This window comes from Artemia sp. Qi Xiang Cuo, chromosome 13, assembly GCF_049724085.1.
Source record: "Artemia sp. Qi Xiang Cuo chromosome 13, ASM4972408v1, whole genome shotgun sequence".
In the NCBI taxonomy this organism is placed as follows: Eukaryota; Metazoa; Arthropoda; class Branchiopoda; order Anostraca; family Artemiidae; genus Artemia; species Artemia sp. Qi Xiang Cuo.
In genome coordinates this window covers 69,001,084-69,013,721 of record NC_142806.1, presented here as the reverse complement: position 1 = coordinate 69,013,721, position 12,638 = coordinate 69,001,084, and the positions used below count along the sequence as shown (strand labels likewise).

The following is a 12,638-nucleotide window of genomic DNA, read 5'->3' as shown; positions in this document are numbered from 1 at the left end:
CAGTTTTACTGCAGCTACAAAAGAATTGCCAACACACAAAACAACAAAGATTTTGATGAAATCTTCCATCACATCACAAGCACAAGAAAAGTATTGTACAGCGCAGTATATAGATTCCCACTAATGTAATGTCCTTTGGGCAAACTGAACTTACTGGAATGAAAAAGCAATTAAAGGTGCTTTGCCATGGGATTTTTTTTGTGTGACAGACAGACTGCACTCCAAGTTTAAAAAGCTGCTTTATAAAACAGTGAAATTTGTGAAAAAAACAACAAAATAAAGCATAACACTTCCATTTATCTCCCCCAAGATATAGAAAAATCTATTAACAAAAAAGAGAATATGGACTGTCTACAAAAACTCTTTATCACAAGATTAACTAGAAAAGCTTAAACCTGCTAGAAATCACATCAGATATTTGACAAGGAAAGTAACATATGAAGCATATGAATAATCCCAAAAATTCTGGAAATGGGCATCACAGAAAAAACCAGGTAGACACTCAGTGACCCATTTAGCATCCCATGGTCACTTAATAACATCAAGGCTAAGTAATATCATTTGATGTTTTTTTATGCTCTTTCATAATTCATATAAAACACCTTTGGGGCCCCTTTAAGGGCTCAAGATACAATTTGCAACATAAGCAATTATTGTATTATGAAAGAGCATAAAAAAGGCATCAAATGGTGTTTTCATTTCCATCCTAGCTAAATTATAGTGCCACCTAGAAATTTGCCTATTGATGATCTCTCTGCAATGTATTCTGAAGAACTCAACACTACCATCCAAAGAGTACTGGGTAAATTTCTAGGTGGCACTATAATTTAGCTAGGATGAAAGTGAAACCATCATTTGATGTCTTTTTTATGCTCTTTCATTGTTCAGTATTTGCTTCTATTGCAAATTGCATCTTGAGCCTTTAAAGGGGCCCCAAGGGTATTTTATATGAATTATAAAACAGCATAAAAAAGCCTCAAATGATGTTCTCACTTTTATCCTAGCTAAATTATATGGCCCACTGCAAATTTACCATGAACTTTACCCCACCCCCTTAATGTGAAAATATATACCCTTAATTGGAATATACCCTGAATTGTTGACAACAGCAAAGTTTTGAATTGCAAAATTCAGTGCTAGGCCTATGTTTGTCAACAGCATTTGAAAAACTTGAAATGGCAGGCAAACAGTTTATATTTGAGTTACCTAATAAATGAGATTTAAACTGTTATAAATAAGTATTGGTCAATATCTACGAAATCATATTATTGAGTTAGGAATAAAGTGAATACACCACTTGATGCCTTTTTTTAGGCTGATTACAAATATAATAAGCATTTCTATCGGAAATGAATTTAAGCCCCCCCCCGATATATGCAAAGTCAGGGTATATATTTCTACATTAGGGGGGGGTGGGGGTAAAGTTTAAACTTACCTCCCATTTACATCAAAAACAAAATTTGCCCCCACCCCCCCGAATGTAGAAATATATACACTGAATTTGCATATATAGGGGGGGGACTGAAATTCATTTCAGATAGAAATGCTTATTATATTCGTAATCAGCATAAAAAAAGCCATCGAATGGTGTATTCACTTTAGTCCTAACTCAATAATATGATTTTGTAGATATTGACCTAAGTATTTTTGGAATAGGCCTATATTACTCTTGAACAACTTATTTATAAACTAGTGATATAGGCTATTTTTAACAACTTTTCAATAACTTAAGTAGTGTTGATAAGTTCTTTGTGTGGTAACAAAATGAAATACAGTGAAATTCTACTTTAGCTACTTTTGACTATCTTGGAAAGGGGTTAGGTTGAGAAAATGAAACTTTCAGGGATGGTTCTACAGGCTAAAGTAGCCTATGTCCTAGGAAGATATTTTGAAGTACCCACCTCCACTCCTTCTCCCTCTAGAGGGTCCTGACCTTTAAAAATATATGAGTTATAGAAGTGAAACCTTCCAAAACAGATCTTCTGCTTAAATGAAGTACAACAAAATTGTTTTTAGCTTCACAACTTTGTTCAATCCCAATTTATATGGTTTTAAAGATATGCAAATACATTTCCTAAATTTTTGAAATAAACTATTTATATGGCTTAAAATTCTGCTCAAATAACTGAAATTGCATTTTCAGAGCTAAAGTCAGAGAAAAAGAAACTGATAACTGAAAATTAATGTAAAATGTTGTTTTGTCAAAATTTCAATGGGTATAGGCCTAGACCTGTCATGTAGGCAAATTTCAGGACCCTCTAGAGGGAGGGGGAGTGGAGGTAGGTACTTCAAAATACCTTCCTGGGACATACTTTAGCCTGTAGACCCATCCCTGAAAGTTTCATTTTTCTAACCTAACCCCTTTCTAAGATAGCCAAAAGTAGCTAAGTAGAATTTTACCTGAAATACTTTTGGGGCCCCTTTAAAGGCTCACAATGCAATTTTCTACAGAAGCAATTATTGAAGTAGGTCTATGAAAGAGCATTAAAATGCATCAAATGTTGTTTTCACTTTCATCCTAGCTAAATTATAGTGCCACATAGAAATTTACTGAGTAATGAGCGTACCAACTTTTGACAATATTTGTTTTATGAAAGTGGAACCTTAGAATCTAGCCTACTGCTTACACAAGGCACAAAGAAAGCATTTTGTGCCTCATAAGATGGCTTGATCCTTACATCCAGTTGTTTATCTAATTCAACTATTTGTAACTATCAAGAAGCCCTTCTACTAGAATCCTACCATAGAGGTACAATATTTTACTGCATTTATCCTAAGACCAAAGCAATTTAATAGGCCTAATAAAAGAAGTTGATCAGCATAAAAAAAAGAGAAACTGTTGAGTGTAAATATTCATCTATTTTCTGCATAAGATTATTTAAGGAAAACTAACCGCAGATCGCATGAGACGATCCCTTTATCAATTGAAATTAACAGAATTATTGTAACGTTTCCCAAAAGTCATTCTAAATCTCGAATATATTTCAATTCTTCTTTTGATTGAACTATCGCACGATTGCCAGTTATAAAAAACATCCATGGCAACAAAAATTCTGTTTGCAATGCTTCACGCTGCTCCCTGCTGTTCTTCCTAAAAGTGGCTTTTGACGTCCCGGTTTTTCAAAAGTTTGAGCCTCTAGATCTTGATCTTTGCACAAGCCCAGATTCTAAAAAATCAGAGGTTGGTGACTCTTAATGATCAGTCATACAGAAGTAAATTAAAACTACCGCTACTACCACTTACAACTCACCACAGTACCAAGCGGCCTGATGCCAAAACAGCTGCATACGCTCTTCCTCCATCCCAATCTATTTAAAGCCACTTCTCCACACCCTCCAAGAAAAATCTCAATTCCTTTAAATAATTTTACGACATCCTCCCAATCCAACTATGGATGAACTGTTTTCTTTTTAGACCTATCTGGGTGGCCAAGGAAGACAATCTTTGATAACCGTTCATACTTCATCCACAGAACGTCCCCTAGCCATGTAAATCTTCTATCGTGGGATTTAACTACACTTTTCACACAACCTATTGTTTGATATATAGCGATTCAATCGGATACCCAAAGCAATCCGTAGGCAATTTATCTGGAAAACAACTAGCAAATCTTTTTCAGTTTTTTGGAGTGCCCATCATTCAGAACTATATGACCACTAACATCGTTAATGTATTTCATATTCTAATCTTGATTCAAAGACTTATTTTTCTATTCTTTCATTGAGGCTTTTCATCTAGGATGCTTAAATCAACAGCATAATCTAAGTCCAGCAGAGTTTTTTTTCCTATTTGATTCAATGTTCTCCCATTGCATTTCCTGTGCTCCATAAGACAAATTCCATAAAAATTGTCTCAATAAATGGGGATTGAGGAGAGCTTAACCCTGCCTAACTCCTGATTTAATACGAAACCCGGTACTAACCTCATTTCCTACCTTAACCACAGAAGTGTTAATCTCGTACATAGCATTAGTCACTTTACCGTATTTGTCTGGTATACTACACAAGGGTAAGACCTCCGCTACAACTCTTCTATCAGCTGAATCGAACGCTTGTCCATAATCTGTGTAACTAGGACTAAGGTTTCCTCTTTATACCCTCCCAAGAAGGGTAATTTTCCCTTATATATTTTTTACGATCTCATAACACCCAATATGGGAACAACCTGCTTTTCGTTTGGCATTAAATAAATTGCCGAAAAGGGAGATCTTTGGCAATCTGTTAGATTTTATCCGCAGTTCATGTACTAGATTGCTATTCATTTCAACCTTTTTTTCATAAAAAGCACAAAAAGCGGAATAGAATCACAATTTGAATCAGCTTACAATTTGAAATACGATCAGTCAGATAGGTAATTATCTAAATAATCTGTAGATAATTTCTTTAGAAAATTTCTCTTAAATCCTCTTTCGTCTTTCGGAACGTTCACGTTTCAAAACCTTATTCAAAACCACTATCATCATATTAGCTTCAAGTATGTCAATATTAGTTCACAGACGTATCTTCCTATTCTTCCAAACGTTTCCGAATTGCGAAAAAATACTTTGGGGCTTGGCTGTTCTACTTTTATTTTCTTTACTGCACCCACCATCTTTACTAGTAATATTATCTAGCTAAGTTAATATATCAACTTGATCGATCTTTCCGTTATCCAACATAACCTTTTCACCTTCACTTATTTCCTGTTTAAGCGACTTAGTCTGCTTAATATTTATTTTTAAGCCTGCTATTGGGTTCAGACCTCTCAAAACCTCAAAAAATCATTTATTTTACTAGTATTTTCAACTAGGACGCTCAAATCACTGGCATGATCTAAGTCCAAGAGAGTCTTCCTTTCCCATTTGATTCCATGCTGTCCCAAGGCCTTTGCCATGTTCTTTAGGACAAATACTATAAAAATGATCCGTGTAAATGGTGATACAACGCGCCTCTATTTAGGTGCTTCATCTTTTGAAAAATCAGTAATTTATTTCTAGCTTCACAACCACTCACTATATTAAAAAATATTTTCATCATCATTATATTTTGTATATCATTTTCTGTAACTTTATCAATGTTTAGCACTTTCTCTAATTGTTTTGCCCATTTTTTTTAAATATTTCTCACAAATTGTAGCCCCGTTCCTATTTTAATTGGGACAAGTCCAGAAAAACTATTCTGTCTCAGTTTTTAACATGCCAATACAATATCTTGTGTCTTGTGTCTATATATGTCTTGAACAGTCTTGGAAAGAACTAATAAAATTTAACTAAATATTTGCTACATAATGATATTATGTAGCAATCTTATTTCAGTTTAATCTTTATTTTTACTTTCGATGTTGTAACTTGTATTAAGTACAGAAATATTTGTAATATAGTTTGTTCTCAGTAAAGCGCCAATGGAACAATAGGCGTTAGACTTGCACAACTGGGAGGGGGGCAGTAGCCAAACTGTTGTTTGTCGTGATTTTTTGTCCGTTTCAAGCTTTATTTGCATATTCAGGTCAAGTCTTATTTGTTTTAAGATTTATTCATTCGTTTATATTGGTAGGTGTTGTAAGTTTGTTTGCTATAAATATTTACTTAATTTTTGTCCGTTTAGGGTCTCATTTATTCTTTAATAGTATATTCTGGTCGTTTTGAGTTTGAACTATTGTAGGAATTTATTTATGCTTATCTTTGGTTTAATATGGCCATTACTTTTCGTTGAAAAACTTCTTTCTCAGAAAGTTTTTTTTTCTTTAATAATGTATAGTAAAGACAGTGGGTGAAGTGAAAATGTTAAAAGTTGACTAGCCAAGATCAAGGGTGTTTTTTTCACAGTTTTAAAAAGTTTGAAAGAATTGGAAGAGAAGTCTATACAAACCGTGATGAAAATACTGGAAGCTGACGGCAGGGGTGAAACATCCAGAAATAGCCTTTTTGGACACATCCAGAATCAGGCATTCCCCCTTCCTAATGATAAATTGTGCAAGTAAAAAATGGATAAATTGCATAATTTATATTCCATGCCCTGGGGGCTGCTGGGGCATGATATCCCAAGATGCTTAACTATTAGACATTATGACTGTTTCGAAAAAAATGGATTTTTAACATTTCTAACAGTGTTAATGAGATAATCTAAAAGAGAAAGAGGAGATAGGCGTCTGCCATTGGTTGCTTTTTCATCTTGCCTTCAACACGCCTTTAAAGTTTCAACCTAACAACCATAGCCACTCCTTAGATATTGCTGTTGTGTCCTTTTGAAAAGCCTCCTGCATATGGTTTTAATATAGGCTTTGATATTGTTTGAAATTCTCCTCAACATTGTCTAAAAGTTTTACCTTAACATTTTCAGCCTTTTTTGGATAATCAGGATCAAACATACCTCTTTCCATAATACCCAACGCTGTAGGTAAACAACAGGCAACTTATATATCTTACAACACATGCCCCAGGGGATTTAAGAGTTAAGTATTCAGTGAGATACAGTTATGTGATCTTATCAACTAATTTGTGGAAGATAGCTATTCCTAAATTTTGATCATAAATCTTTGGAAAAAGGACATCTACAAAGGGAATGGGAGGGGGACTGGCTGCCCTCTGATCACTTTACAACATCTTCCTTGCGATGCTCTAAAAGTTTAAACTTAATTCAATTTTATTAAATTTAATAAAAGTTTGGTTGTGAATTAATCTTTAGGAGTACCAAAAAGTATAATTTATTGTCGGTCCGGTTGGCCAAACCTAGAGCCCTTTTGAGGAGCTCTGTTTCTTCATTGTTGTTCTGATTCTTCTTTTATTTGCTCAGAGAGGAGGCTAATCATTTCACTGTACAATTTTGACCTTGGCCGAGGTCCCTTTTAGATATTACTTCATTGCGTCTGTCTGAAGCTCTTTGCAGTTAAGAAAAGTTTGAAAAAATTCAGTTGATTCTAGGTCACCCGTCATGAGGCTACGCAGCTCTGTTAAATATGTTTGTAACGGTTACTAGGCGATTCTAGCAATTGTATAACCGCATATCTGCCCTTCAGAGTCTTGATTGCAAATACGCAGGTTTCTTTTGATTTTCTGAATATTTTGTCTTGACGACTAAAAGTCTCAACTCGGCACAGTTTCTTTCAAATTATTCCACATTGATCACAGATCAAGCACAATGTAAAGTCAAATTTCTCAATGGTACATTCTCTTGTGTGGGCCAGGTTCAGTGCTTCTCCTAAGAAACTCTCTGAGTAACAAATACTAGATTTATGGTTGCCACCCTAGTCTGTAAGAATTTACTAATTCTGAGAGGATAAAATTTACTAAAAATTTACACCTCGTTTTTACTAAATGCCCAAAAATTTTTTGCGTACGTGGTTATCACCGCACGCGCACCGTCAAGTATCGATTTTGACAGTAGGAAGGCTCTTCTTCCTCTTCTTCTTTTTTCTTCTTTTTTGATTCTCTTCTTTTTTTCTATCTGGTTCTCTTTTCTTTTGTTGTCCTCGAAATAACTTACTGCCATCACCCGTCACACGAATCTTTTTTAATTTCTTTTTTATAAGAACTAGAGAACTCGCAGCATAGAATGACAACATCAATTCGTTGGATTTACGGGAAGCAGAATATTTCTTTACCCTAAAAAGCGTGGAGGTTCTTCTGATTGGTTGAGGTGGCGCTCTGACGGGCAACATAAGAGACGCATAAGGTGCCAGATCTTATGCGAAGCCGCTCACACAATTGGAGTCAAAATTGAGCTTTGGCCAAAAACATTTATCCAAATGAGGCCATAAATCAACTAAATGGAAAATATAGGAGTAGACCAGGAACAGTTGAAAACTAAACTTGAGAGTTTAAAATTTGATAATGTGGAAGATGGTTGGAATAATTTTAGAAAAATGATTTGTGAAGTTGCTAAAGGTGTCTTATTGAAGAAAGCTAGAACTGCAGCTATGAATATTAGTGAAAAAGTTTTATGTTTAATAGAAAGGAGAAGGGACTTGTACAAGAAATATTTGAGTGATAGATCATTTGAAAACAAAAGGAATGTAAAAAAATGGAGAAAGCATTAAAATATGAACTAAGGAGATGTGAAGTGGAGGCCATGGATAAAATTGCCGAGGATCTAGAAGATGCAGCTAGGTAGGTAGGTAGGTACAGGTTTATTCATAAATCTGTTTCGTAGCATTTGCTAAATTACACAGATTTTTACAAACTCGAAAAAAAAAAAAAACAAGGGTAAAAATATCAGCTCTTGTTATATATTTTGGTAAAAAAACGGCACGAAAGAATCTTCATGCCTTCGAGTGCGACACATTGGTGGTAACAGTTTATGTTGGGTCCGTGTCTTCATATTGATAGGGGCATCAGGGGGTAGTATGAATCTATGGTGTTTGTTGTTTAATAAGAATATACCAAAATTCATTATCAATTTATCGATTCTTTCGGACAACGATGGTAGGTCAATAAATTCCAAGTCCTTCCTCATAGTTGATGTAGTCCCTGTCAAGAATCACTTTAACTGTGCGTTTTTGTTCATTTTCCAGCATTTCAGATAAGGATGGTGAAATTTGTACTATAGGACCCCACACTGGACAGGCATATTCTAGGTGGGGCGGACATAGGTCATAAAGGCAGTTCTTAACTGGTCTCTGGAAAAAATCAAAACGTTTCATTTTAATAATGGTTTGAAGGGCACTATATGCCTTCGATGTCACTGATTCCACATGGGTGTTGATTAGCTTGCTCAACCTCCTTTTTCAGCATTTTCATCAGGTCGTGGGGGAAATAAGGGGTAACACTTGAATTTTTAGCTTCATAGTTAAGTAAAACTGAAAGGTAATTGACAAATTTACATCTTTGGTCATAATTCCACAGTACAAAATTTATCACAGCCACAAATATCAGCCCGGCTAATCTGGTGCCTTGAGGGGCACCACACGTAGTTTTACGAGAAGAGGACAGAGTATCACCCTCAAATACAGGAAACAAACATTGTGTTCTATTAGACACGAATTCAGAGATTAGCTGAACTGTTAGTCTATTCGCCCCCATTAGTTTTAGGTTCATTAGAGCAATACGGTGGGAGATAAGGTCGAAAGCCTTGCAAAATCCACCATGGCAAGATTAACGATGGTATCTTTTTGGTGAAGTCATTTTACTATAGTATCATGCAGGTACACTAGATAAATTGTGGTATTGTCGCATCTGAGACCCCCATACTGGTATTTATCAATATTTGTGGAAATTTCACTGAGTGTTGCTTGAGCAATAAATGCCTCAAACACTTTTGCGAAGGCAGGGGCAAGAGATATAGGCCTCAGTTCTTCTGGATATTTAGGATGTTTAGTTTTGGGTATAACTCTCACATATGCAGTTTGCCAAACAGAAAGAAATACTCCTTCAGCAAAAAAAGAATTCAGGATGTGACAAACTGGTCTAGCGAGAAAAATGGCATATTCACGACTTAATTTTATATGTCGTTCACCGAGGTATTTGGAAGAGTTGGGTTTGAGTTTGAGCAGTTCTTTGTAGACTGAGTATTCTTCAAGGGTTGGGGTCTGGCTTGGTGGGCACAGCTAGACGGCATAATAGTAAAATATTGTACTGGCATGTTAACAAGTTGAGAGGGAGTAGTCAATCTGGACATGGCCAGTTAAGGATAGGAATGAGGCCGCAATTACCGATAAGAAAAAAAACTAGAGAGATGGGCCAAATATTTTGAGAATTTGCTTAACCGAGAACGAGTTGCAGGAAAATATATAGAGGAAAATAAAAAAGTTTGTGATACCTTGGATGTGAAGGAAGATTTGTTTTGTGAAGAGGAATTAGAGACAGTACTAAAAGGATTAAAAAATTATCAGGCTCCAGGTGCAGATAGGGTGGTAATTGAGTTTCTTAAATATGGTGGCTCTGAGGTTAGAAAGAAATTACTGAAGATTATGAATATGATTTTTGTAAAAGGGGAAGTACCTAACTATTGTAGGAAAACCTTAATTAACCCACTTTATAAGAAAGGTGATAAAAGTGAGTGTGGTAATTATCGAGGCCTTGTCTGGTCTCTGTAGGTAGTAAAAAAGAATGTTAATTACGCTGCAAAAACAAAACAAAAACGAACCAGACAATACATTGGCCAGAAAGAAAAGAAGCTTAATCGGTATTGTAGGGGAAATCTCAGAATACATGCTCGTTATGGTATCTGAGCCAACGTGGAAGGAATCTGAAAATCGAATAGAGAAAGTCAAAGTAACAAATCAAAAATTTCTGCACTTGGTAGATGAACAACCAACAATCTCAGAACATCACGACACAAGGATATTACAAATCATAGAAAAAGGGAATCAGACGATCGATAAACTCTCCATGTTTAAAAAGGATATAAACAATGCAGTATTAATAACTCTAAAACGAATAATAGGAAATCAAAGTGAAATCATAGAGGATATAAATCTTCAGATGGCTTTGCAGTTATTATCTAGTGCCATCATGGAAATATCTCATGAATTTAATCAATTAGAGTTAGAGTTTCTAACCCTTTTGACAAAAAAATTACCAGCACGACTTCTAAGCCAAGGTAAATTTATAAGAGTACTCCAAACCATAGAATGTCATTTGCCTTATCAATTGAGACTAGGGTTAGAACACTTAGAACCAAATTTCGAGAATATTCTATACTTTTATAGCATGGCGGAAAACTATTTGCAAATTAAGCAAGGGGAGGTATGGATATTCTTAAAGGTACCCCTAGTTAAAAACGAAGAATACGCACTGTTCCAAATAGATACTTTTCCTACAAGGTTAACGAACACCACAAGCTGGATTAAGATAAATAATTTGTCCCCATATGTTGCCATTTCCAACTTAAAATATAGGATACCAAGGCAACAGGAAATAATTAAATGTCAAAACGATAAACTACCCTTTTGCAACTTAGGGACTATATCGCATCTACGCGCAAGAAAAATCTGTGCTATTAAACTTTGGGAGGAGATGGATCACTCAAATCCCCTGTCAAAAGAATGTGATGTTAACATAGCGAGCGAAATTAATCTTGAACTATAGAAAAAAATAAGTGAAAATAATTTCATATTCAGCGTTCCACAACCATATATGGTGCAGTTGAGATACAAAATTCTTCAGGGTTGAAGAATACAAGAGATATACGAATAGAAGGGATAGGCCTGGTTAATATTCCCCCATCCTGTCGTTTAACGACAAGAGAGACAATTATATCATCTCCAATTGTGTAAATTACGGAGATAAATATGGACAAATTGAGTATAAAACCTATACCCAAAATAAATCTTTTTAAAGCAACAAATTTGGAACAAGATAATGAAAAAATTAAGAAAGTACAAAAGATGTTAAAGAACTTAAATTATATCTCCATATCGGAAAAAATAAAAGGAGAAACACCCAGATTTTTGACAACCCTCGAAAATCTAAATAAAAATCCGGACATAAATTATCCCATTTTCCAGACAGAAATAGAAAGAACCACTTACTATAAAGGCTTATTAGCCTATACTTGGGGATATTTCATAACTACTATCGTAGTTCTGGGATTGATTATATGCGGTCTTAAATATTGGTATTCTATGAAACATCAAACCCTCGGGGGTAAGGATATAAGAAACCCTGTCTGCACAAAACCATAATCTATCGCAAAAAAAAAAAAAAAAAAAAAAAAAAAAAAAAAAAAAAAAAATGCTTATCTACAACCACGAAAATTCGGTTGGCACTATGATTTCATAAATATGAAAGTAAAAGATAAATCTATGATTGATAATGAAGCGATTTAATTACTGTGTCAGCAATAATACTTGTTACTGTAAATAAATTAGCAATTCGAGTTTTTAATGATGAAAAAAAAAAAAAAAAAAGAAGTTATACCACTTTTTAGTGTTGCTTTGCGAAAAATCGAATTAAAAAAAAAAAAATGATTGATGCCTTAAAGTAACTTCTAAAAATTTAACCAAATATATTTTTAGGTTAAAGTTTTTTGTTACTTAACATAATTGTGTAAGTTATTACACAATGCTTATATATATATATACTATGTTTTTATTAACTTTAAGTTTTAACTAGTGATTTAATGTTATATGTAAATGTTGGACTTCGATACAACGTATAAATATTTTTATTGTGAAACAATCTATTAAGTGATTAATAATTCTATATTAAGAGTGAACAGAGGAGAAAGTAGTTAAAAGTAATTAACTGTCGTTAAAAAAAAAAAACTTTGAGTGTTTCTTTCTACTATATATGTAAAACTATATGCTTTATATGTATACTAATGTGAATATTTATTTTAGATACAGCCTTAGCTATTTTTTTTTGGAAATCAAATTTTTCGTAGCATCCTTTTGGATCCATTTTTCTTTCAATCACATTTTGACACATTTTTGGAAAGTAACAAATTTTGAAGCCACTTCAAATATATCCTGATATTATCATCTCATACCATCAGAAACCAAACCATACTCGGAAACTATAGCAGTAATACAGACTTTACTACAAGTTCGTCAGAAAGTGAGATAAAAACAGAACTTAATTTAGGCCTAGAAAATGTGCTACATAGCCAAATGGCTTATGTTATTGAAATATGTGAAAATGCATTGTGCTGGAAAAATATTTGAAAATTTAAAAATCAATAATGTTATATGTAATTTATCCAAGGTAATTCTAAAAGGAAAA

The 12,638-nt window shown here is 34.2% G+C and overlaps 1 protein-coding gene across 2 annotated transcripts in view; it reads right to left on the bottom strand.

Moving 5' to 3' along the window:
- brun (trafficking protein particle complex subunit brun) overlaps positions 1-2,977 on the bottom strand; it is a 51,539-nt gene extending 48,562 nt beyond the window's left edge. For both annotated transcript variants that reach the window (XR_016142771.1, XM_089099504.1), the window contains exon 1: positions 2,894-2,977. Coding sequence is in view for 1 of the 2 variants with exons in the window: in XM_089099504.1 (XP_088955630.1) it covers positions 2,894-2,905 (12 nt within the window). In the remaining variant the exon portion in view is untranslated. The remainder of the gene's footprint in view (positions 1-2,893) is intronic.
- Positions 2,978-12,638: the final 9,661 nt, after the last annotated feature.